The sequence below is a fragment of the Dunckerocampus dactyliophorus genome, chromosome 2 (assembly GCF_027744805.1).
Source record: "Dunckerocampus dactyliophorus isolate RoL2022-P2 chromosome 2, RoL_Ddac_1.1, whole genome shotgun sequence".
Taxonomy (NCBI): domain Eukaryota; kingdom Metazoa; phylum Chordata; class Actinopteri; order Syngnathiformes; family Syngnathidae; genus Dunckerocampus; species Dunckerocampus dactyliophorus.
The window spans coordinates 24,055,930-24,082,993 of NC_072820.1; the positions used below are offsets into that span (position 1 = coordinate 24,055,930).

The 27,064-nt window shown below is 38.0% G+C and overlaps 1 protein-coding gene across 2 annotated transcripts in view; it reads right to left on the reverse strand.

Annotated features, from left to right (window-relative positions):
* Positions 1–1,341: 1,341 nt before the first annotated feature.
* The window catches only part of xkr4 (XK related 4), a 28,452-nt gene continuing 2,729 nt past the window's right edge, over positions 1,342–27,064 (reverse strand). The window contains exons 2-5 of one of the 2 annotated variants that reach the window (XR_008569604.1): positions 19,343–19,542; positions 16,593–16,947; positions 10,757–11,880; positions 1,342–1,565 (exon numbers count right to left, since the gene is read on the reverse strand). Coding sequence is in view for 1 of the 2 variants with exons in the window: in XM_054768185.1 (XP_054624160.1) it covers positions 11,283–11,880; positions 16,593–16,947; positions 19,343–19,542 (1,153 nt within the window). In the remaining variant the exon portion in view is untranslated. Of the gene's footprint in view, positions 1,566–1,908; positions 11,881–16,592; positions 16,948–19,342; positions 19,543–27,064 lie in introns of those variants that run through there. The other variant, XM_054768185.1, reaches the window with a different exon arrangement.

Here is a 27,064-nt window from a genome sequence, read left to right on the forward strand (position 1 = left end):
TTCTTCTCCAACCAAATTTTCCCAAAATGACAACTTTATTTTGTTTTGTTTGTTTCTTATATTACGACTTTTAAAATATATATATTTTTTTATATTTCGACTCTGTGACTAAAATGACATTACTTTTCCTAATAATATAACAAGTTTATTCAAGTTTATTTATTTTTTCTAGTTGGAATACAGTTTTTTTCTCTTAATATTTTCACTGTATTCACGTATAAATACTGCTGTTTTCGTTTCTGCTGGGGGGGTTTTCATTGTTTGCTAAATACAAGAAAGAAGAGTCATGAAATAGTTTTGTTATGCTTGAAAAAAATCTTAATAATTACATCATCATATTGTTACATTACCTTATAATTATTCTGTGTATTGAAAAATCACATATGGAATACAGGACATGAATAAATGTACTGCATAAGATGTGAAACGGATGAGGGGTAGGATTAAATAAGCTTTGCTTCTTCCTACTCCTTTTGAACATGTGGAACTGTGAATTGAATTATGTGATGTGCTCCATTGTAACCTGCATGCATGTTCAAATAAAATGAAACCATTACCATTAATATTTCCACATTATGCTGCTAAAAAGGAGTTATTTCTCCTCACAATATTACGTTACTTTTGTAAAATTACGACTTTTTCTTACTTTTCCTCTTAATATTTTGACTTTATTCTTGTAAAGCGACTGCTGATTTTTCTATTTTTTTCTGTTGGTGTTTTTAAAGTTTTCTTGTTAAATTCTATTTTTAGAATTTGCCGTTGGCCAATAAAAAAAATAAATTAAAAAAACAGCATTGGGCCACAAATGGCCCCCAGGCAGCACTTTGGATCATTGAGAGCTGCGTTGACCAGTTCGGTATGATGGTATTGGTTCCCTGCGATTGGCTGGCGACCAGTCCAGGGTGTACCCCGCCTGTCGCCCGAAGTCAGCTGGAATAGGCTCCAGCATGCCCCCGCGACCCTAATGAGGAAGAAGCAATATAGAAAATGGATGGATGGATGGTATTGGTTCCAGCTTTGACATATTCTGCGGTGGAAAAGCGCGGGGCTAATAGACTGGTCAGCGCCCTATTTTGGGATCATGAAATATTTATGAAGAATTTGTGAAGCGTTATCATATGCACTGTCCATTGAGAGAATTGTCTAATAAGCAAAAGAAGAGAATTCAACCATGGATGACAAAGTGGCTCCAAAATGCTTGTAAGAAGAGAAACGCATTACATAGGAGATTTATGATACAAAAAACTAAAGAAGCAGGAAATAAGTATAAAGACGTACAAAAACAAGTTAACAAATATTTTAAGAGTGTGCAAGAGAAAATATTCGAGTACTCTATGAGACAAGAATAAAAATAACATGAGAGCAACATGGGGCATCTTAAACAGTATTATTAGGAGTCGCACTTTTTCAACTGGTCTTAAGATTTTGATCAGGAGTGCATGAAAAAATGGGACAGTTACATACAAAACTGTGCACAGTGACGATGTCAGATAAGATGCGACGTGCCCGTGACCCTGTGTAGATACCTCTACCTCTTTTTTTCTTTCTTCTTCCAGTTTGTTTGTCTAAAAATGTAAAGAAAAAGAACAATTTTAAGAAAAGTATAATGAAAAAATATGACACAAAACCGTGAAATGCTTATTAGCCCACAATTTGGCGCAAAACAATATCATTGTTTACCATTTTTTTGAGACCAAATAAACCACAGTTATGATAATATATGTGGGGTGTGGGGGTATTTTTAAGTTGTTTAAGTTTGCTTTTGTACCCTGCATGCCTCAGTGTTCCCGTCTTTGCAAAACAGCTGGAAATGTAAATTTCTCTCGGAGATAAAGTATCTGTCTAATCTCAAACCTGATGTAAAACAAGCAATGAAATGAAGGAAGAATGCATTATTAACAAGGCAGAAAATGGACCACAGTGTACTTTATTCAATGAATTTTGGTAGCTTGTGTTGCATTAGATTCAAATAAAAATGTACAAAAAAATTCCTTATATACAAAAAAATGTTTTGATCCTCTTTATCACTGGATTCTTTTTTTGTTTTTTTTACAGTGATTTTTTTTCTTCATCCATTGGAACACATTTGAAAAAACGTTTGGACATTTGTTGCACTTTCATCACACAATACCATTTTGATGTTTTTTTTTGCAAAAATACACCACATACAGCACATGTATTGTTTTTTATATGCTCATAGTTATATCATCATGGCATCCAAAGACGCCTGTCACAGTCACAACTCAGGAAGAGATCTTTTAGTTTTTTTAAAACATGTACACTTTGCATATGTTTATTTACACTTTTGAAGTCCACCTCTGTGGTGTCATCCAGCTGAGGATCTTATTCAACCTGATAAACCACTTCACACACTAAATGATTCCATCCAAAATAATGAAAGGATGCGGGCGCCCTTGGATATGATTCACTTTTCTTGATATCATTTTGTGTTAAAAGCAGTCCAATGTAGATTAAATATGCTAAGCTGTTAAATATATTTGAATAATCGTAATATCAACATGATTGTTTTTCAGAGTGTAACACGACTTGTACTATTCCTAATAGGGTTTTTCGGTTCGGTACGGAGGTGTATTTTCCCACACGGTACACATTCAGTGTAAAATACGTAAACGGACAAGTGCCGCAATTGTTCAGGAGAGATGGGGAACAGGAATAAAAGTGGCCCTGAATGAAGTACACGTTTAAAACCGAGGTACCAAACAGCGATGATGGCGTACTGTTACACCAGGGGTGTTCCAAACTTTTTCCATCGAGGGCCACATACTGAAAAATCAAAGGATGGCTGGGCCACTTGGATAGTTTACATTTTGTACACCAACATATGTAGTTATGCTAAGAAGTTATGTATATGTCACCAAAAAACGGCCTACATCTCACCCTTGTGCTGCTATAGGTGAAAAAGCGCCCGGGGCACATTGTCAAAATATAACTGAACAAAAAAACTAGAACCAGAACAAAGTCAAACAACAAAAAAAAGTTACAATCTTAGAAGAATCCAGTTGTAATATTATGAGGAAAAATAGTGTCATTTATGTAGCATAGAGTGGAAATATTCAAAAAATGGTTTTTTTTAATTATTTTTTTGTGCTATTATAAGAAACCAAACAAAATAAAGTAATTTATGGAAAATTAGGTTGGGGGGAAAAGTTGTAATATTACATGAATAAATTCATAATAATACGAGAAGAAATTTCACAAAGATTAGTTTAGAAAAAAAATTTAAATACTTCAAAAATTTAAAAAAATAAGAGCAAAAATGGGGAAAAAAAGAGCAAAAAGTGAAGTTCTGACTAATAATACGCTTTTTCACCTATATCACAAAGCTGAGATGCAGGGTTTAAATATATATATATATATATATATATATATATATATATATATATATATATATATATATATATATATATATATATATAACGTTTTAGCATAACATACATTTCAGCACGTGGCCCTCACTGGAAAAAGTTTGGACACCCCTGATATAAAGTGTTTGTTCTTAATTACACTTTTTTTGCTCATTTTTCCATTTTTACTGTTATTTTTTCCCCAATATGTCAACAGTTGCATTTTCTTGTATGAATGAATGTTAGGACTTTATACTAGAATATTTTAACTGAACTCTCCAAATATTATAATTTTTTTCCCAACCTAATTTTCCTACAATTGCAACTTTATTCTTTGTTTTTTTGGTCATGACTTTAGAAAATAACACATTTTTCTTTAATATTATTTTTATTTCCCCATAATCTTTTGAATTTATTCTTGTAAATGACAACTTTTCTTCTCATAAAACTTAATTCTTGTCAAATTTGTGCTGTTTCTTTTCCATTTTTGCTGTTTTTTCCCCCATGTCCTTGATTAATTGTTTTTTAAGAATTTGGCACAGGCCAATAAAAAAAGAGGCTGCACCCATCATCATTTTCCTTACTTGTGGCCATTGTTGGAGATGCTGACATATTTCATATTTATTTGGCTTAACAGTCTAATCGATTGATTATCCAGTTGCTTTGTGTTGTGCTTTTGAAAATAAATCCAGTGCATTGTACTTATACTGCGTATAAAACAACGACCACTTTGTGCAAAGGTTGTAAAAAGAAGCATTACAGTGTAGTGACGCACCCGTCATCTCATGTGCTTTTGCTACGCCTTTCTCCATTTTGTCTGTACAAAGCGTTCAAAATCAATCGGGCTCTTGCTAAGAGGAATGGCATCAACATGAAAGAAGACATTTATCATGTAATCCATGAATGTCATTGAATGCACTGCAGTAACATGAACTAAAAGGCCATCAAGTATATAAAATAGTATTCAACAATTAAAAATGCAGTGAAATAAGAAACATAGTTAAAAAAATAAAGGCAATATAGAAATAATAAAATGTATGAAAATGGTAATTTAAGGTGATATTTATCTTTGTCATTGATTCATGGATCATTTTAACACATTATTTCACATTTTAATTAATTAATTCACATATATATATATATATATATATATATAAAATTGTCTTTATATTTATATCATTCCTGCAAAAAAAGCAGACTTGAGTTAGAGTGCACTGTTGTGTTGAATTGACCAGTTTGGTTTGCACTGTGAAGTTATACTTATACTTATATACCCATCTTCTGTGAGCTCTAGTAATTTGGGCGTACATTGCTGCCCTCTACTGGTCTGACATCAGGCTCGCATGGACAGGGTATAGACATAAATTCCAATAATTGGGGTATGGATAGTGGGGTATACCAACCAAGTATGTGCAAAGAGTGAGCATAAATTATACAGGTTGTTCCTACAGTCTGGACATATCATATACATCATTTATACAACAAGAGTTTCATTTCATTAGTAATTAAAATTTAATTAATTAAAACACACAACAAAAAATAAAAACAGAGACAAAGGTGGTGCTGTTTCAGGGACGGGGAGCTATTTGGAATAAGCGACCTCATCAGGGCACTTTTCAGTCACACAAGCAGACCACTCTGGTTCCTCGGTACGTGGACCCATGGGGCTCACGCAGTTTGATGCGTGATGTGACCAAAATCGGTTCGGTTGAGCGTTTCGCTTTTTGACGTTTTTCCAGTTGCGTGGATGTATTGCGTGTGTATATAGATAGTTAGCAGTTACCATAGCAACCATGTACTGTACTGTTCAGTACATACTGTACAGCACTGTCCCCCTGTACTGGGGTCCAACCTTATCCAACGATAAAAGCTTACTTGCATTGATTCAGCTCCTTTAAACTTACTAAAATTAACACCTGCACGGTATTTCCCCCCCCCCAAATGTGAACAAATCCACAATAGAGCAACCTCCAGGAATTAACATGCGAATTGTGAGGGTCTCTAAATTTCACAAGGTCAGTTAGCCACCAAAGCATGAAGGAGCACGGAGCAGATATACAGTACTAGCCTGTCAGACTGCGCATCCGGCGATGACGAGATCTGATATCAGAATCGAGCGCACATTCACACGTTGTAAAGCTACTGTGCAAAAGTCTTAGGCCACCTCTTTGCAGTTTCCACCGCAGCTAAAAATACTAAACCACTTTACACCACACTTGGTGATATTATACAGTCTATATATCATTATACAGTCTAATAACTCAGCACATTGTCAGTCTAATACTGTAACTCACAGGGACCTTCAGGACACACACACTCACATAGCACAATCAATTGGGCAACACTTAGATATTACTGGGGTGTCTTAGAATAGTGGACTATTCGACAATTCAATTCGTAGGAGTCTGATTCAACTATCAATTTCGTGCTTGAATCATATAAAAATACCATGTGATCAAGATTGTACCATTCTGACTACATGGGGGTAGTCACTGCTGTTTCTCAGCACACATTTTTACAAAGAATGTCTTTGTTTTTGTTATAACTAGCCTATAGTAGCCTATTTTGATTCAAAACAGCCTAATTTGTGTTAAATAAAGAATTAAAATTGACGTGTATGTTTAACAGAGGCCCTATACTAAGCACGCATTAATAAAAATCACCCGCTTCAAGTGGTACAATCCAAAGGAGCACCAGCTTTGAATGCTAGCAAGTCAGTCAACATCTACGGACCTATTGGCTCATGATGGCTAGTAAAAAAAATCATCCCAAGTGTGGAAGTATTTTTAAAAGGTTAGAGATGACTCCAGAAAGTGAAAGTGAAATGCAACTTGCGTCATATGACACGACCAAAACCAAAAAAAAAAGCAAGGCTGTTATGCCCACTTGATTTTATATCCCTACAGTGCATTTTAATGCAAGAAATGAGGCTGCTAGTTCAGAGTGTTGGCAAGTTGTTGTTTTTCAAGCCATGTCATTCCTATTCTATTCTATGAGCACTTTTGTGATGTGTGCCGACAGCGACTGTTTCAGTTTCGTGCGTCATGCTTTCTGTGTCACTAATATAATAACCTGCTGCTATTGCACACCTACCGTGCTTATTTGTTTATCTGAGTGTTTTAACCTGTCTGAGGTGGAAAGAGTCGCAAATTACATCTGTTCATTTGTCATTTTTGATACCATTTGAAAACCTCTTCAGTTGTGTGATCATTGACTACTTTTCTGATAGCAACATAGTCCAAAGAACCAGGAACAAAAGGCGTGGCATTGATGGAAGTGTCAACATTGTAGCATCTGTCTGTTTGCGTCCTCCGTCAAGCAGGAACTACAAACACATCTAATGGCAACCTAAGACGCGTGCACAGTACTTTACACACACACAAACACAATGACTTGTAGTATCTCTACTGATCTCAAAAAGTACAAAAATGCTGCATGTCAGAGTACTGTACATCCTGCTTGGTTCCATTTGGCGGAGATGGCTGCTTGTTGGTCTCCTCTTCATCCTTGACTCCTTTCCTTGTCAGTTCTCATGTTTATTGTGGACATAAAATGTGGATTTCTGTCCAACTTGACAAATCTACTTTTGCCTTTTTGAACCCATAAGAATCCATTTCAAGTCATGATGGTGGATACGGCACAGACCAAGTGGAACACATACAGAGTGGGATGGAAGCAACTGGACTCTTCTAGTCTCTCTGTTTACGTCTCTGGTGAGTGTGTCACAATCAGGTTTGTCTGACTGGGGGCAAAACAGCTTGTAAGTGGCCTCTCCTCCGGTGGAATGAGACAATCTTTGGGGGAGAGACGTTAAGCAGACTATAGGTGATGACTAACCTTTCTTGTTGTCGTGATTGTTGTTTCTGTTTGAGATGCAAATTAACTGCTGACTCAAGGCCCAAAGAAACTGCTCTCCAATGTTGTGCTATGTGTTTGTATAAGGGTTGTTTGGTCTCTCCAATGTACAGGTCATTGCGCTCCTCACGACACTGCACTGCAGAAACAACAATGCTGAGTTTGCTTCTCAGGATTTTGTCCTTGGGTGAACCAGTTTTTGTCTGAGGGTGTTGGTGGGTTCGAAGTGCACAGGTATGGTATGTTTGGTGTAAATTATTCAGAGTTTCTCTGATAAACCAGCCACCTACGGGACCACTACTTTTCGTCTCCTGTTTTTAACCCTCAGGCTCGGGCTTAGTGGTCTTTCTTCTCCTAATGGATCTGACAAAAACCCAGTTAGGATACCCACACTTATACAGAGTCCAGTTGCCTCCATTTAAGGGATAATCTACACAGATATCAGTGGTGTTTTCTTTGTAAAATACTACTAATTGATGTGAAAGATGTGTGACGTTACAAATATGTTACAGTCTTCATGCTAACTGGTCACTCATTTGTGGCGTACTTTAAATTGAACAAAGAACAAATATTCATTGAAAATCATTGAAAGAGTGACATTTATTGAGTGTTTTATTAGCATTTTTGCCATCGTGAGAAATACGTCATAGCAATTTCAAGGCTAAAAGCCTGATAAAGTTAGCTTGTTTTCTATGAATTCATTGAAGAAATCTAAGAGTTGAACTGTAATATTTGACGACCTATTTAAAGCATCGCAATTGTTAAATGGATTTAAAAGGAGCTTTCCTGACAAAAATAAGGTTTAGCTTACCTGGCGGACTGCCATTTTGGGCATATGCTGGGATAGTCACATGACTGTCACACAGTGTTGCCAGATGAGAAATGACACTATCATACCAGAAACTTAAAATGATCGTACTTTGAGGAAAATTATCGTTCATACCTAATTTGACTTTGCTCAGGGCCATCTGTTCAGTAAAACATGACCACACACTATATATACTATACAGTATTTATGATGTAGTGATGTTTTACCAGTGATGTGTGGTCAGGGGGGGCAGGTGAGGCAGAGCAATAAAAAAACAAATGATAACACAAAATAAATGTTAATATGTTGATTGAAGTGCATTATAAATGTATTTTCTGTATGATTCCAATCATTTTCAACATTTTCTGAAGCAAAAATTGCTGAATTTGCACATCCAAATACAGCACAGAAACCTAAGAAGAGGCTGCCACGGGCGTCACCTCTCAACTTAGTACTGTCTGAGTGCACTGAGTTGGATCGTGGCACCTGCCAATTTGTGGTTGTCAGCATGTGGCTAATAATATCATGTTGCAGAAATATTTATTATACACCATGAAATGACAGCATGTGTAATGCCTTTAATGTGTGACGTCATTATTCTTGCTAATCCCACAATAAAATACATAGAAATGTCATACAGGAGGCGCTGCAGTACTAGCTTCATCCTGAAGGGGTGCGTGAGCTGGAAGGTGCTTGTCACTGCCATCCTTCCATAGAAAGAAAATGCCAGTGTTTTGGTTTTTTTTTTTGACAGCAGCAGCACTAGCTGGAGAGCAGCAAGTCAAATGCATTAAATATTTTATGCTCTGCTGAATGAATGAATGCATGAATTTACTGCCAAGATGGAAAATTATATATACAAGGTCACCAGAAGGTGACAGACTTTAACAACAAAGTATCAGAACTTTTCCTGGAGAAGGACTGAATGTACTTCATATGCAAATAAAAGGTAAGAACACAAATATTTTCCCGGTAATAAAAACAATAAATAAATGGGACTAAGAAGTATTTGAAAATATTTTCGACCAAATGTGAATTATTCTCCTGTTTTTCTTGTTTTAACTTAAAAAAAACGTAACGTAAAAAAAAAAAACCTTCCCAAACTCACCGGCCATGACTGCACATGACTAGGTTTTATACCTTTAAATTAGGGGTGTCCAAAGTGTGGCCCGCAGCTGTTTTTTTTTTTTTTTTAAATTGGCCCCATGTCACATTCTAAGAATATCATTTAACAACAAAATTTAAAAAAATACAAAAACAGCAAAGTGGAAAAATCCGCAGTAATTTTACAAGAAGAAAGTCAAAATGTAAAAAGTTGTAATCTAACGAGAAAAAATTTATGGGCAAGCATTGTAATATTATGAGGAAAAATATCATCATTTTAGTATCACAAAGTTGAAATATTAAAGAAAAAGGGCATTTTTTTTTTTTAGCCAACTATTATAAGAAACAAAATAACACATAAAGCTATTTATTTATGAAACATAAGTTTGCGGAAAAGTAATAAGTATAATATAATATAATATAATATAATATAATATAATATTTAGTTTAAATAGTTGGGGGAAAAACAAATGCAAAAAACAGCTGTAATTTTACGAGAATAAAGTAAAAATAAGTGATACTCTAACGAGAAAAAAATCATAATATTTTACAATAAATTCGTAATATTATGAGGAAAAATAATGTAATTTTAGTAGCGTAGAGATTATATTAAAGAACAAATATGTTATTTTTAAAAAAGGTGTAATATTATGAGAAACAAACAAAACTAAATAAAGTTGTCATTAAAGAGTTATGTTATGGGAATTAAAGTCAAAATATTATGGGAATAAAGTCATAATATTACAAAAAGAAAATGTACAAAGTCTATAGAAAAAAGTTGAAATATTTGGAAAATTTAAAAAAAGAAAAAAATTGAGAAAAAAGAGCTAAGTTCATGCTATTAATACACTTTTTCACCTACTGTATATCACAATGCTGAGATGCATTGTTTTCCCTTGAAATATATATAACTTCTTAGCATAGCTACATGTGTTGCTTTACAAAATATCAACGTGCCCCTTTCATCCTATCATTTTTCAGTACGTGGCCCTCGCTGGAGAAAGGTTTGGACACCCCTGCTTTAACAAAAATAACAGCACTGTTGGAAAAAAGCTGCCCCTGGCAAACAGCGCCCCCACCTGTTTGGTGTGCAGAATGAGCCGTTGCACTGAATATCCGTCACATTTAACCATCTTCTTAGTCATCATATATCAAGGTCCTGTATCATATATATTTTAAGAATAAATCTATTAATTCTCCTTCCTTAACACACCTTCTTTTTTATGCCCCCGCCGCGATGCACTCATCGTCCATTGTTGTTTACGTTTTGCGTTTGTGTGCTACATAGTGCGTTGATTGGCTGTAAAGAACACAACAGCAGGTGCAGTGCATGTTGTATCCTGTTTGTGTTTGCTAATAGCCATGTATTTCAGGACTCAAATGATCCTACATTATGACAGTTTTGAAATTACTGATTGCACAGATGGTGAAATTATCATACAAATACGATAATTATCGTCTGGCAACATAGCTGTCACATGACAACCACTGCAAAATGTTTCCTATACTGTACGTCACTTAGGGACTTGATGAGTTCAAGTCGAGCACAAAGCTGTACAGCACACATTTAAAGTGTTGGTCAGCATGGATTCTTATGGGTTAAAACCGTTAGATGCTGCTTTACCTTCTTCCTTTTGGACCAGAATGATCTTTACACGTGTGAAGAGACTACCAGGCCATCTGGAGCTCCAAATCCTCAGAAGTGAGACAACATTTCCAAGGAATGTTTTTGGCACTAAGAACACGAGGTCATCAGAACTTGGGGACACCTGCACAGTCGACACAGGTGACTGTTTGAAGTTTATAACGCAGGGATTATTTACTCATCACTGTCATGCAATGAGGTGGAATTCAAGTGTCATTTCGGACAAAGTTCATACTTGTCTGGAAGGATGTGTTCATATGTTTTGGATGTTCGATCCTGAACACATCAGCCTCTTAGGGTTGCATTTTGACACACTGTGCTGACATGTGGCTTGAATCACACAGGGCTTCCCTGACGAGACTTAAAAAAAATGAAGAGATGTTGAATGATCTTCACCTGTCCTTAGATCAGTGAGCAGGCCAACATTCTCCTTGATGGCCACTGAGTTGACAAGAAGGAAGTGAGTGAAGATGAGACTGCTAGAAAGGTATTATATTGCTGGATACTATAATGTGGTTTCATATTCCAACCTCTCCTGTACCATAGCGTCATCTTTATACTGCAGTCGTGGGGTCAAGGAGCAGTCTATAGCCAGGATGGCCTTACGTATACTGCGATCCAGAACGTGGCGCTCCCAGGCCGGGTAGCGGTTCCTACAAAGATCGATCTTGATGACGGTCTCCTCCAGGCGTGGAGCGCGAGACGACGGTGTGGACGGCACGGTGTGTCGTACCTGAAACACCGGCATGCACCCATCCCTTTCTGAGTGTTTGCAGTCGCGCTCCAGTGTGGTGGTGGCACCCCCCAGGTTGGAACGCAGGGAGTTGGTGGCGCCCTCGGACGGCAGTGTGGAGAACTGCGCAGCGGAGTCCAGGTCCAGGCGCTGGCAGCTTGGCGAGTGTCCGAAACGTGGCCCGTTGGGGTGGAAAAAGGCGTAGTACATGAGCAGGAAAACCACACCGGTGAGGAAGCTGCTGAAGATGACGCAAAGCGCTGGTACGGCAAAGGAGTCAGTGGGGTGAGGTGAGCGGTAAATGTACCACAAAGCACTGAGAGCTGCGTTCTCCACCAGTATCACCAGGTAGTAGATGAACAGACGACACCTGCATGACCATGGAAAACAAACACAACAATCAGTCATGTTAGCCTGCATCCTCGTGTACGTCACACATCTTCATGATACAGCTTGTACTTTCAGTATGCAGGAAAACTCAATGCAGCATCAGCAACTAGGGGGGTTCAGTATCTGGCCAAACGATACTTCGACATGGTCACGGGGGGACGGAGGATCGAACCAGCAACCTTCAGGTTGAGAAAAGCAATGTGATGATTGCTTTCCATGGCAACAAATTGTATTTATGAAGGAGCCATTCAGTTACTAATTCAATTACTTTTTTGGGAAACTGATAACGATAACGGGCCGCATGGTGGTCTCGTGGTTAGCATGTTGGCCACACAGTCACAGTCAGGAGATCGGGAAGACCTGGATTAAAATCTCCGTTGGGCATTTCTGTGTGGAGTTTGCATGTTCTCCCCGTGCGTGTGGGGGTTTTCTCCAGGTACTCCGGTTTCCTCCCACATTCCAAAAACATGCATGTTAGGTTATTTGGTGACTCTAAATTGTCCATAGGTATGAATGTGAGTGTGAATGGTTGTTTGTGTATATGTGCCCTGCCATTGGCTGGTGACCAGTCCAGGGTGTACCCCGTCTGTCGCCCGTAGTCAGCTGGGATAGGCTCCAGGATACCCCTGCGACCCTAATGAGGAGAAGCGGCATAGAAAATGGATGGATAACAATAACTAATTACTTTATTAAAGTAACTTGCCCAACACTGACCATGAATGGATTGACAAATGCCCTAGGTGAATTATGAATTATGCTATTTAAACATCCTCTCCATCTTTATTATGACATGTTTTGCAGAGCTGCTGGAAATGTGAATTTCTCTTGGAGATCAATAAAGAATCTATCATGATGTTCACATTTTGACATCATAATAACTAAACGAAAAAACTAAGTAACTAATAGTGCCTCATTTTGGTATGAAATGAATCCTAATTGTTTATTATTAATACATAAATATTAAACAATATAAAAATATAATATGTTTATATTTATTTTATATTATAAGTATTAAAAAAAATTAAGCAATATTCATTTAGTGGCACTGGAATGAGGCAAAAATGAGGTCTAGTAACTCGCACATACGTTTCTCTGTCACGGCCCACACTAGCAACATAACACTTCCTCATCATCCACCACTAATGGGGGGGTGTCAAGGGAAAATTCTCTGCTGCCTTCACAACAGACCAGAGACAAGTTGTTTGAGAACAATGACAGGTAAAATTGAATAAAAACGTGCATGTGTGAGATGTACTGTAGTTACACATAGGCCTCTCTTGGCACGTTAGATAGCGTGACCAGAGCAGACTTGTCTACTCGCTGTATCTATCTCTCTCTCTATCACTTGCTTGGCCTTCATCTTATCCTTTATCACAACCTTTGGCACACTTAGTAGCGATCGGCTCCAACAAGCCATATTTTCCTGACAGCCGGAATTCTGAATATCAACATTTCAACACAAGAATGATGTTACACTAACTACATTTTGATCAATGAATACATGACTCTTGCATGTGAGATGAACTAGCAAACACTGTTGTAACGCTAGAGCAGGGGTCACCAACATTTTTTCTTGTTAGTTAGAGCTACTCATTTTTGAAACATTTTCATAGCTTATTTCAACCCAAACAAACTGAATATGCTTGTTTTACCAGAACATTAACAAACTGCTGGTATCCACAACTCACATTTTGTATTTCAGAATGCATTTATTTCCAGTTTTCTCACATTATCAACTGAAAACCTGAACCTTATGTGGTCGTGGGGGGCTCCCTGGTGCACACGGGCACCATGTTGGTGACTCCTGTGCTAGAGTAACTAGAGTAAATTGTGTATCAATTAATTGTGAGGATGTTGTGAGGGATGCACTTTTAAAGTATTGTAAAATCATGCCATTTTTTGCACACAATTTCAAATTGTGTGTTACTTAGTTATCACTTTATTTATATTATTCAAGTATTTAATTTACTGCCAAAATCCACATGCATAAAAACCATAATCAGCCCGCATAAAGACCAGTCTCCTTACACTCTATGAATTTGCTGCCGACCATGGGATTGGTCAGAACGCATCCGCATAGGGCGGGTCCTCATGGCGGCAGAAAATGGTCAAAAACTTAGGATCGAGATGTCAGAGAAAAAAGAGGTAAGTTGAGGAACAGATAAATATTTAAAATCTGAATGTATTGAACAACCTGGGGATAATTGTGATGGTTTACTGACTTACTATGAGGGAGAAAGAATGCCATGATGACCTGTCCTACTGTGTCTAGGATTGGCTCTGACCTGGAGACAGTACGCATTTAAAGTAATGGTAAGGGTAATGGTATAATTAATCTTGAACATGCACACAAATGACACTGGAGCACATCACATAACACAATTCCCAATTCCGCATGGCCAAGGAGTAGGAAGAAGCAAAGCTTATCTAATCCTACCCCTCATCCATTTCACATCAGTTGCAAAACATTTGTTCAATGTACAACTGACTTAATGATGGTAATAAATTAATAAGAGACACACTTTGATGATGAGTGAGTACAGACAATGTACTCACCAGAAATGATGTTAGTTGTCAATGTAAGACTGGTTAGACATAGCATTGTATATGCACAGTGGTTCAGGTGAGTACTTGTCCTTTATAAACATCAACTGCTTGTACTGTTTCTTGAAATCGCTCATTTTAGTGCATTGTTTCAGTTCCTTTCTCAATCCGTTCCACAACTTGATTCCACACACAGAAATGCTGAAGGTTTTTAGTGTTGTCCGTGCATATAAATGTTTTAGGTTGAATTTTTCCCTAATATCATCTTTCTCCTCCTTTTGAAGTGACCAATCAGAAAGAAGGGGACAGGGTTGCGGGTCATCTATAAATTCCCCTCCCGCAGAGTGCCAAAACTCAGCAACTCCAAGTGCACAGGGAGAGATCGTGCGTGCACGGCCAGTAACTGCACGCAAGGTGGGAGCGGCAGTGAGCGGTTATTCAGAGAGCGCGAGGAGAGTGGTCTTTTATACGCGCTGTTTATGGTTTTTATGCGCATGGATTTTGGCACTGATCTTACCCCATAGTTTTCCTAGTACTAGTACAGGCACCGTTTCAAAAGTACTGGTAGTGGATAATATGTTAACAATACCCAACCTGAGTGGCCAATGAACTTAGAGTGTCATCAGCAGGTTGCAGAAAGACACACTCTATGGTTTTCTGTTAAAATGTATTGATCCATTCATGGATTAAACATCCTTGTCAGTTTTATCCTTCAGTTTACTTGTTAGAGTTGTGTAAAAAGTACTGAAACATTGAACGCACATGTGCATTCAAAGCTTTAGACGAGGTAAAATGAAGTTCACCTGTAAAGGTTATACAGTAGGAGGTTGTAGAAGGTTATACAAAAAGGTTATACAAAAGAAATTGGTACAAACCTGTGTCTGTCAACATGGTGTGGCTATTAGGGGCACGTGGATCAATCCAAGTACCAAAAGTATCAATACCAACGGTAGTATCAGTAGAGTGGATCCCAGCATAGCATTCACAGACACCGCAAATTTGCAGATTTTTGATCCAGGAATAATTTGACAATCTTATTTACTCAGAAAATACGCTACTTTTCTGCAAAAAGCACATCTCGTTCACCCCAAGTGGGTAATAATTTATAACTACGTGATAATACAGCTAAAATGTACAGCATACATGTACCACTGTTAAAAAAGGCCAAAGCACTCTTTTTATTCTTCACTGATAATGCCCATCCATCCATCTTCTATGCCACTTATCTCACTAGGGTCGTGGATATGCTGGAGCCTATCCCAGCTGACTTCGGGCGAGAGGCGGTGTACACTCTTCACTGAAAGTGTTTTTTTGTTAAACTTAAGATTTCACACTTTGTTCAGCAGTCCTTGAACACACCATGGTTACTGTGAGACACAAAAGTGAAACTTATATATAACGTCTATATCGTGACTCTCATTCCATGTGTTCATGGATCTTACGTACATTATCATTCATTAGTGGTGAGTACCTATACATTTTATACTTTAAATGTGTTTAATAAAAAAAGAACAATTATAATAATAAATATATACAGTATACATACAGGATATATAAAATATAAAATAAAAAAATTTAATTGAGAGTGTTTAATAAGTGTCTGAGACATATTTAGGGCTTAAACCTGGATTGTGTCGCGAGTGAACAATGGCAATTGAAGAGAGAAGGGGTGGGTTCTGGAGTTGGAGTCTAATCTAATAATTACAACTGTCACTTATATTGCAGATGTTGATTCGAAATTGGGGAACGTCAACGTCAAGCTAGCAGGAGGGTTTGGAGGGGGAGTCAAAAATAGACATCTTTATGGGCCTATCAGTTACTTTCAATTATTTTCGCCATTTGCTGGCAGTCCCGAAACAGAACCCCACAAAAAGTGGGGATCTACTGTACACTTGTTCAACATTTTCACAGTAAAAAAAAATCAAATTTTTCTTGACTTAGATTTGAAGATTTTGTGTGATTTTAGAATTCATGTGTTAATAATACACCATGTCAAAATGGAACAAAAACAATTGGACGGTCACACATGAGTTGTATGGAAAAAAAAGGAAACCAACTAAAGCAAGAAGCAAACAAATCTTCCCCAGGATCCCTGAGGTTTAAAAAAAAAAGCCTGAAATCAAAGCAGCTGTGTAAGCTCCGCCTCACCTTGTGCGTCCCTCCTTAACATTGAACCAGGAAAATATGTAGATAATGCCCACCACCATGTCAAACACAATCTCCTCCCACTTGCTGATGCAGAAGTCGGTCTCACAGTGGACGATCCAAAAGGTCATGATGCACCAGTGCAGCACGATGAAGATGCCAAAGTAGAGTTGGAACACAGACGCGAACAAGGCAAACGTGATGACCCGCGCTGCAATGGTGAAGAAGTGCCAGCAGAACTGAATGATGACAGCCAGGTAGCTGATGGGCTTCTTGTCGTCCCGAGACTCTCGCAGGGCCTTCTGGTAGGAGGCCAGTGCCCAGGCCAAGGAGACCAGGGAGGCTGCTGCTGTCATACCTGAGACACAAATGTGCCACATTATCCAATCGGATTTCATTTTTATGTGTTGCCACGTCCATGTAGTCTGCCCACGGCCTTCAGAATCAGGAGTGCTGGCCCATGTCACATACACACTATTAGCAAACAGATTTCAGATTCGCCTCACAGGGCCAGCTAGTAGACCCACAGTGATGTCAGCACTGGTTTATGTCTGAAAGCCTACTCCCTAACGCTCAAAGTTACCAGTGCAGCCCTATTCCGACACAAAGAAAAGAGGTAGGCATGGAGTTGTTCATTGTTCTGTGTGTTATATGAACAAATAAGTGAGTTTATATATGCAGTCTTTCCATTGGCTGTTTTCCAGACGAGTGCTTTTGACTGGTGAGTGTGATGTATTTTATTTCATTTTTGATGTTTTTGTCTTGTTATGAAATAAATATTGATTGTGAACCTCGTCAGATGATGATGTTATTCATCCCTCATTCTGTAATGCCACGCACTGTTATGTTGCCTTTTTGTAAATAATTGATGGTTTGTATAATTGTGATATGGTAGTGAGGATGGAGTCGACACTGAAGACCCAGGTAGAAGATGGTAGACACTGGCCCGGCTCACTATCTGCTATGTGTCCCCCCCTTAAACTGATCCCTAAAAATATTTTGGGATAAACTCATAATATTACGAGAAGGTAGAGTCACAAGAAAAAAGTTGACATATTTGTCAATTTGTTCTTTTAAATGCAAAAATGAGCAAAAAAAATGTAATGTAAAGAGAAAAAGTTCATAATAATAATTGTCATCTATAATGCAAAGCTTCAGATGGAGGCTGCTTTTTCTTTAATATAACGTTTTAGCAGATCTACAAGTGATCTGCAAGTGGCCCTCGAATCCTTTGATTTTTCAGTATGTGGCCCTCGGTGGAAAAAGTTTAGACACCCCAGGTGTATAGTAACCCTACTCTAAAAGAACCACTGTCCATTCGTCACAGAGACTGCACCAATAGGGTTGGGCATCGGTTCAATTTTGAGTGATTCCAGTTCCAATTCCTTGTGTCAAGTCCGGTTCCTAACGATTCTCGATTACGATTCTTTTCAGAGGTACGGTCATTAAAGTTTGCATGGTTTAAATGAGGGCGCTAACCAAAGTTCTTAGATGAAATGTCTGAATGTGTCTATGATTTTTAAAAATTATAAGAACCTTATATGAATTACTTTACTATGAATTTCTCAAAGGGCTATTATCAACCAGTATATAAATATCAAACCATTGAACTTGAACATAAATGTTTTGAAGCCTCTTTACATAGGAGTATACGTTCACAAATGATTTTAATTTTTTGAAAACCTCATGAAAAAACAACTACATATATGTTGTTGTTTATGTGTTGGAAACTTATTTGTATTTCTACTTTATTTATCCCACAGCGGGGAAATTCACTTTATGTTTTTTATAATATATTTACATTATGATGCAGAATAGACAAAGTGTAACTTAACCATGTTACTGAGTTCCTACTAACCCGCGTGCAGAATATCAAACAAGTACGGTAAATGGAGTAACACTTAATGAGGGGTTTGGTCAATTTCCTAGCTAAAGCTAGCATTAACATCAGGTCGTTTGTCTATGAAAAAGTACACAGCGTTACGTTAGCTGGATATTTGAGCTGGCTACCGTATTAAGTATAATGTATTAAGTCCAAAGTATAATTTGTTTGCTGCTAATGTTGGCAAAAGATCGACGTAATTTATTGTTTTACTTACCTGACTGGTTGGAAGAAGTCTGGCGTAGAGGGTCAAAAACAGGGCATTATGTACACCGCGAATCCGGAGGTGTTTAATAATTTTAGTGGTACGCCCTCCTTTGCATATGACGGCGTTGCAAATGTTACACGGCTCCAACCGTTCAAACTTTCGAGCGCTGCCGCACACTGTCCATCCATCCATCTATTATCTCTTCCGCTTGTAACTCGTGTCGCGGGGGTATGCTGGAGCCTATCCGTTGCACACTGTCCATGGTTGAAATGGATGAACACAAACGCTTCCTGACGCTTCTTCTTCTTTGGTGTTTGCCGGATTATTCTTTGTTGGTGTTATGCGGCCATCTTTTCCGGTCGGCGGACTGGTCAATCACCAAAAGTAGGAACTGAAATTTTAAAAAAATCAACGACTCCGGGAGAATCGGAATGTTAGTCCCGGTTGCCATAGATGCTCGATGCCCAACCCTAGTCACCAACGCGTGGATGCTTTGTTTAGGTACTCCATTCTGTGGAATGATACGTGGGCAAACGGACTGTACGGCCACACATAACAATAAACACACACACACACACACACACACACACACACACACACACACACACAAGTACCATATACAGTACAGTTCCCATTCAGTGTGTGTGTGTGTATATGTTGTACCTTGCACAGCCTGCAGTTTGTGAGTCTGTATGATGATGCACAGTTGCAGCACCAGCTGAGGAGCGCTCTCCAGAAAGGTGGCCAGCAGATGTAGCATGCTCACGTCTGCAAACTCATAGATCATTCTCCAGTAGTAACGCCACCTCTCCGTCTCAGCACTCTGACGACTACGAATGCCCAGGTAGATGGTATTGAGATACCTGCCAACAAACAACAGAAAAATGGCAAAGGAGTGAGGAATTATCATGAGAATACTACTGAATGACCAGCACAGCTAAAATAGCTGCAGGAGGGGGATTTTACATAAGAAAATTTTCTAATATCACTTTATTTGTTTCAGTCTTCATTTAGTTTTTCTTCAGCCATTCAGAGGTAGCATGTTTTGGATCACTGTCCTGCTGCAGAACCCAAGTTCGTTTCAGCTTGAGGTCACGAACAGATGGCCAGACATTCTCTTTCAGGATTATTTGGTAGACAGCAGAATTCATGGTTCCGTTTATCACAGCAAGTCTAATGTTCTTTTTCTGAAATGTGGCATTACTTTAACACCAGATGTAATACAACACACACCTTCCAAAAAGTTTAAGTATTTTCTCCAAGGTCTTGGGAATCATCAAGATGTTTTTTGGCAAAATTGAGACGAGCCTTGATGTTCTTATTGTTCAGCAGTGGTTTTTGTCTTCAAACTCTGCCATGCAGTCCGTTTTTGCTCAGTTTCTTTCTTATGGTGGAGTCATGAACACTGACCTTGAGGCAAGTGAGGTCTGCAGTTCTTTGGATGTGGTTGTGAGGTCTCTGATCTCTTGGATGAGTTGTCGCTGCGATCTTGGGGTAATTTTGGTTGACCGACCACTCGTGGGAAGTTTCACCACTGTTCCATGTTTTTGCCATTTGTGGATAATGGCTCTCATTGTGGTTTGCTGGAGTCCCAAAGCTATAGAAATGGCTTTATAACCTTTTCCAGACTGACAGATCAATTAATCTCAGTTAAGTTATTTTTTAACGATTTAAACGTTTAATAAAAAGTTTCATTTAAAAACTGCATTTTGTGTTTAGTTGTGTTGTCACTGACTAATTTAAATTTGTTTGATGATCTGAAACATTTAAGTGTAACAAACGTGCAAAAAAAAAAAGAAATCAGGAAAGGGACATTAATGCATATACATAATATTAATATATTGAAGCAAACTTAGCACTTCAGGCACATAAGCTTGCTTATAGGTAGAGGATATTTAATTACACTGAACACGCAGTGAGCTTGTCATGCAGTAAATGAACAGAGGGTCACTCGACAGAACACTAACTACAATCATGGTGCCAATTAGGGATGTCCTGATCCACATTTTTTGCCTTCCGATTTGATCAGATTTTTTTTATAGTCTTGCTGATCCGATCTGGTATCAATCTTTTTTTGTTTTTTGATTGTTTTTTTAAATAATAATAATAAGCTTTTGTTACAAACATGAATTTGTGGAATTGGATATGGTTCTGAAAATAGCCCTTCAAAGCATTAAAAATAATGCAACCAAAGTATTGCTGAAGTTACTTTTTTATTGCACAGCATGACCAACAATATTGTTGGGCTTTTGTAACAAACCTCTGTGAGTCAGGTCCCTAATCCAATATCATTTGACATGGTTATAGATCAATTTGTGGTTTGATTTATAAAATGACATTTTTTTTAACACATCCCTCTTAGCGCCCCATGAAATCGGTTTTATTTTTTCCCCCAAATTCCTTTTTTTCCGTTAAAATTTTTTAGAATTCAGTTTTTTATCGTTTCCACTTATTTTACCAGCATAGAGTGTGTACTATTTGGGTTACATACTGCTACAAAATCTTCAACAAAGTGTAATGCCCGTGCTTGTGATTAAGGAACATGTTGTCACAAATGTAATTCCAATCGCGTTATATATATTTTAATAACACCCTTCTTTTGTTTACGCAATTAGACAAATGTGAAGCTGAAATCAGAGGGCATTTAAATTTTTATAAAAAATAAATAAACAATTATTCAAATACCAAAATAGCTGTTGATTAATTGAATAATTGATGAATCATTGATTCACAATTTTTGCAGCTCAGAGACGCTGTGTAAGAGAAAGTGCTGCCAGGTTTCAGCAAGGAGTAGGAAAGAGAAGCCCATCTTCTGAAGAATTATTAATGTTGTAAAGAACCGTTCATGTTTTGAACTGTTTGGATTGGATCAGTTGACACAACTTAGACACAAAAAACTAGCGACAAATCTTGCAACTTTCTCTGGTCTATTGGACACTTTTGAAGACATGGAAGCACGTTATCAAAGTTTGTGGAATGTAACTGTGGATAAAACACAGCTTGATTGCAGATAAGATGTGATGGCTTTGCGCTGATTGATCGACACAACAAAATAAACACAACACTTTTGTTATTGCTCCCATCTTCCATGAGCTGAACTCAAAGATGTAAAACTTCTTCCATGTACACAAAATGTGTATTCCTCACTAGGCCTGTAAATAAAATCTAATTTGATAATTTTGCCAGCCTTGATAAATTGATTAGATTTGATTAGACCACCATTGTTTCTTTAGTTTCTTGTTCATTTGAAGGTGTGGTACAACTAAAAGGTACATTTGTTGGGACAAATATAATGATGACAACAGAAATAGCGATACATTTTTTGGCAGTAGAATGCCATAGCTACTGATGTAAGAACTTAAATGATTTTGCTTATTACCAAGAAAACCATGGAAATGGCTAGATATCAGATCTTAAATTAAACTCTTATGAGCTATTTTTGTTGTCATCCAAACAAATGTACCTTTAGTTGTACCAGGCATTAAAATTAACAAGAAACTGAAGAAACAAGGATGGTCTAATCATGTTTTCCATGACTGTACACAATTCCTGGTTCTTGCATTGCCAGCATATTCACCAGACATGTCACCCATTGACCATGTTTGGGACGCTCTGGATCAGCGTATATGCCAGTATGTTCCACTTCCTGACAATATCCAGCAACTTCACACAGCCATTGAGGAGTGGACCACACGTTATTAATTGATTAATCTGAAGCTTGTTGTTTCGATTAATCAAGTAATCGTTACAGAGTCAGCAAACCGTGGCTTTTCATCCTCCTTTTTGTTGCTCCCTTTCCCAAGAGATTTTTTAAAGTTGGGGAAATGCACATATTTGAGAGTTTAAAATATCCAACTCTCCGTAAGGCCGTGAATACATCCTGGCTGAATTCTAAGTGGTGATTGGATGACTGCGATAAATGGAGGGAAAGATGGTGTAGGCCTGCCTGCCTGCGTGTGGTCAGCTACTAGAGAGACATCTGAGATAATCATGTACAAAATTAAGAAAGTTTTAATATTAGTAGTTAGTATAGTTTTGCAGCTTCAGACTATTCTTCTTTAGAGGAGGAGGTGGCAAAATGGCTCTATTGATAGTAAAGGTTGCCAATCCCTTCCCTAGACGGACCAAATCAATATGAACCAAACACTTAGTAGTACATTTCAGAAAAGAGGCAAAAATGTCCATTACTGTTCTCCAAAGTCAAAGCTGATGTGTTAGAATATGTTGTTTACTAAGACATCTGCTCACTAACACATTTAGACAGATTAGTAAACAATATTTGAGAGACATATAACTTTTGTACAGAAAAAAAGTTTTACATCTTGGAGTTCAGCTCATGAAAGACAGACTCAAAAACAATAAATGTTGCATTGATATTTTTGAGCGTAGTCGGTGACCCACTGATTTCTTTCCATATTGAAATATCACAGTTTGCAGTACTTGGACTCCTTTGAACATTTATCGTTCAGACTCTCTGGTCCCACCTTTCCTATTCTTGCCATCATCCACTCCAGCCAAAAGCCAAAGCTGTCATTTCACTCTGATGTTTCTTTGACCACTTCTTTTCTTCCCACTCACAGCTTCACACACATTCTGAATTTGGTCCCTTAACATAACCAGCTGCCTACCACCATTCCAACACTTGTCTCAGTACACTATGTCCCTCATATTCACCACAGGGATGAAATACTCTACCTGTCTTCTTGATCCTGATTGGCCAGCGTTATGTGCTGTGTCCACCAGGTTGTTTTGCTTCCAATGGCCCGGGGCCCGCTCCCATTGCTGCGGCATCCTTCACCATCGCCGAAAACACCGGCCCCCGTCGGCCAGCAAACCACTCCGAGCTACGGTTCATACCTTCTGAGCCGCCTCTATTTTTTTTAATCTTTTGCTAATAGTAGTGATGTCATGATACTTGGCAAGGATAAATCTACAGTTACAGTTTGTCAAATTCAACTTTGCTTGAGTCGTTCTTAACACCAGGTATGCACAATCTACTATGTGTGTAGTTAGTTAGTTAGTTACATTTAAATAAAAAAAAAATAATAGATATAAAAAGTTCCCAGCTATCGGTATTGGTATCGGTCTTGAGAAGCAGTAAGTGGTATTGGCTTGAAGAATTATTGTGCATCCCTAATTTTTATGCTTGAAAATGCTTAATTTAGGCAAAAAAAATACACCAAATTTGCTTAAATATGCATATTTCTTTACTCATAATAGTCCGTATTCAACAACAAAACAGCATGATGTATTAATTTATAAATATTTTTTTTTCTTTAATTATTTATTAAAGAATAAACATTTAAGTTGAAATAATAAAGTTGAATAATTTATGAATAAACAATTTGTGTTTGTGTTCTTTAATCAATTAATATATTATATTGACTATATTGCATCTTATGCTTCACTGCTATTCAAAATGTATAGAAAAAAAGATAATCACAGTTTTCAAGATAGACACTGTACATAGACAGCTAGATACTATAGATACAGTTTATAAAGGTACTGCAGATGCTTTCCTCCTGTGTTAGTGTCATGGAGACAAGAATATGAATAATGTAAGACTTGGATAAACCTTACACACACACACACACACACACACACACACACACACACACTCTGAAATATTTATTCCAGTTGGGGTTTCCTGGTGGAGTTACGTTACTGTGTAGGTGTCCAAAGTGCAGCCCGAGCGCCATTTGCGGCACGCAACTTGTTTTTTTATTGGCCCGCAACATATTCTACACAACAAATTAAACTCAGAGTTTCCCCTAGGATTTTCTGAAGCTGTGATTGTGGGCTGCATGGGACTGCTGTGGCTGTGTTGTGCCGCTACTGGGGCTGCATTTTTAAAAATGATGACAAATAACAATTTTTATGATTTATTTATTAACTTATTAACAAATAGCAGAACTTGAACCGAGAAGAGTAATACAAATACATGGAAAATGAATTGTTCAATAATATATTTTTAGTTCAAAATAACACAATTAACAAAATAAAGTAATTTTTATATTTTTGTTATAGAAATCCGTCCTGTAAAAACAGTATAAATTGAGAGTCTAGAGTTATAATAGCATGGGTGTATCCAACTTGCAGCACTATTAAAACTACTTTTGACAAAAAGAAAGGAGAGGTGAGCTATTTGTGTTTTATGTCACTGCCAACATTTAAATTGTACTTTATTTACAAAGTACATCTCCACTCAGTGTGCTCATTTTCATTAAATACAGGCGTCATGTTTCAATAGAACGCTTATAAAAATACTAAGACGTGAAGCACTCAACATCAGCTGGTGAGCTAAAGCTAGCTTAAAAGCTACCTTGGAGACCCATGTGATAGAATCACTAATTTAAAGCTGGATACACGACGTGTTTATGTTAAACAACTTACACACACAACTAGTGGTTTGAAGACAAACCACAAATATTATAATGATAACAAGAGAGCAAGATTAAGTGATGCTTTAAAAAAGTAAGTTAGCATGAACGTGATAGCCACTTGGAGTTCGCCCATGGGACAAAAACAAGCTAGCTAGCTCCCTCTCTAGGCAGGCAAAATGTGTAAACAAAAGATTCCAGAAAGTGGAATGAGACTTACATATTTAAACAATTAGCAGTAGTAGTTCTGAAGTATAGGCGATGCCACGAGATTAAGAACATGACCACACCAAGCACCATGGAAAATGTAGTTTTTAGCCACATATTAGCCGCACCAGTGTATAAGCCGCAGGGTTCAAGGTCTGACAAAAAAGTAGCAGCTTATACACCGGAATTTACGGTATATGCTCTTTGATGATATGACACCTCCAGTCCTGATGAATATGTTTCACCAGGATACACATGCTCACAAGATTTGCAAGGTTTGGGTAACTAGCCGGAATAAGAACTACAACGACAGTAAATAACAATAATCATATCAATACCAATAGTAAACTACACACCTGCGGGCGGAGCGTCACGCCGGATATTTAAGGAATTTCACCTCCATTAGGCTGCTATATTTGTCCCTTGTGGACTTTGCGTAAAGTTGCATTAACTGGGCCCTCGCACCACTATGCAACTCGGGGTTTCACGCTGTTCCCTATCCACACTGTTTACATCTGCTGATATAGTTGTACGGTGGAAGGGATACGGCTCAATTACACAGACACAACTCCTGTTGAGGATGCATAGTCCAGAGTCCTGAGAGAAAACTCCTCAGTGACGAGGCCCCAGGGGTGGATGACATTCACCCTCAATACTTTTACATGTTGTGGGACTGTCAGGGTTGATGGAAATTTTGGCTCAGCTCTCTAAAAAGAGATGGCTCTTTCGACTTTTGACCACAAATGTATGAATGTTGAAGAACCATATGGTTTGCAAGTACAGATGCTTGATATTAGCATTCTTACCAATATCCGATATTGTCCAGCACTTCATAACTGATACCAATATCAATCGATACAGCTCAAACTACTATGGTGTAATGAACACATGATGCTTCCTCTATTGGATACATTTCACAATTAAATACTGTTTGTGCAAAATAAGACAAATACTGCAATATGCAATACAAGTTATAGAAAAAGCGCCAGAACGCTGCGTGTGACCCCGAATGATTCTTCCGGAGATGTGATGTTAAGATGCTTTACTCCCTCCCTCACATAACCAGCGCTTTATGTCATGACATCTTAGAATTTAGTTTTGGTTTCCCTTAGTTTTCACGTCATTGTTTTGTGCTCTTCATTTGGTTCTCTCTTTCCTGTTTGGCGCAAGGTGCAGCTGCTCTGTGCTCGCAGTGGTACCCGTTTCTCATTAGTCGTCAGTGCCGCTATTTAGGTGTAACGGCATTACGCACTAAACGTAAAACGTAACACATTACAAGGGGTGTCTTAGAATGGTTGACTGTTCGACTATTTGATTCGGAGGACTGTGATTTGACGATCAATCTCGCCGTTGAATCATTTGAAAATGTCACGTGATCAAGATTGTACCATTCTGACTACATGGGGGTGCCCAGGGATGCTACTGAGCATACATTTTCACATAGTATGTCTTTGTTTTTGTTACAGCCTATTTTGATACAAATCCAGCTTCATTTGTGTTATTAAAGAATTGAAAATGATGTGTGCTTTTAACAGGAGTCCTATACTTATGCAAGATGGTGGCGCGTACAGACAGCGAAGCCCAGTGTCTCTTCCAGATATGCAGTTCTGTAGTTATTATTTTGCTCATGTCGGGTCCGGTTTAACATCTTACACTCGACAATAGCTTTTGGATATTGGATTTCGCAGTGCCAGCGTTTTTATCACCGATCTTCGACTTGTCTCGGAGAGCTCCACAGTACAGAGTCTACACACACCACCCAGCCAGGCGGAAGTGCTCGCAAGCAGTGTAAAACAAG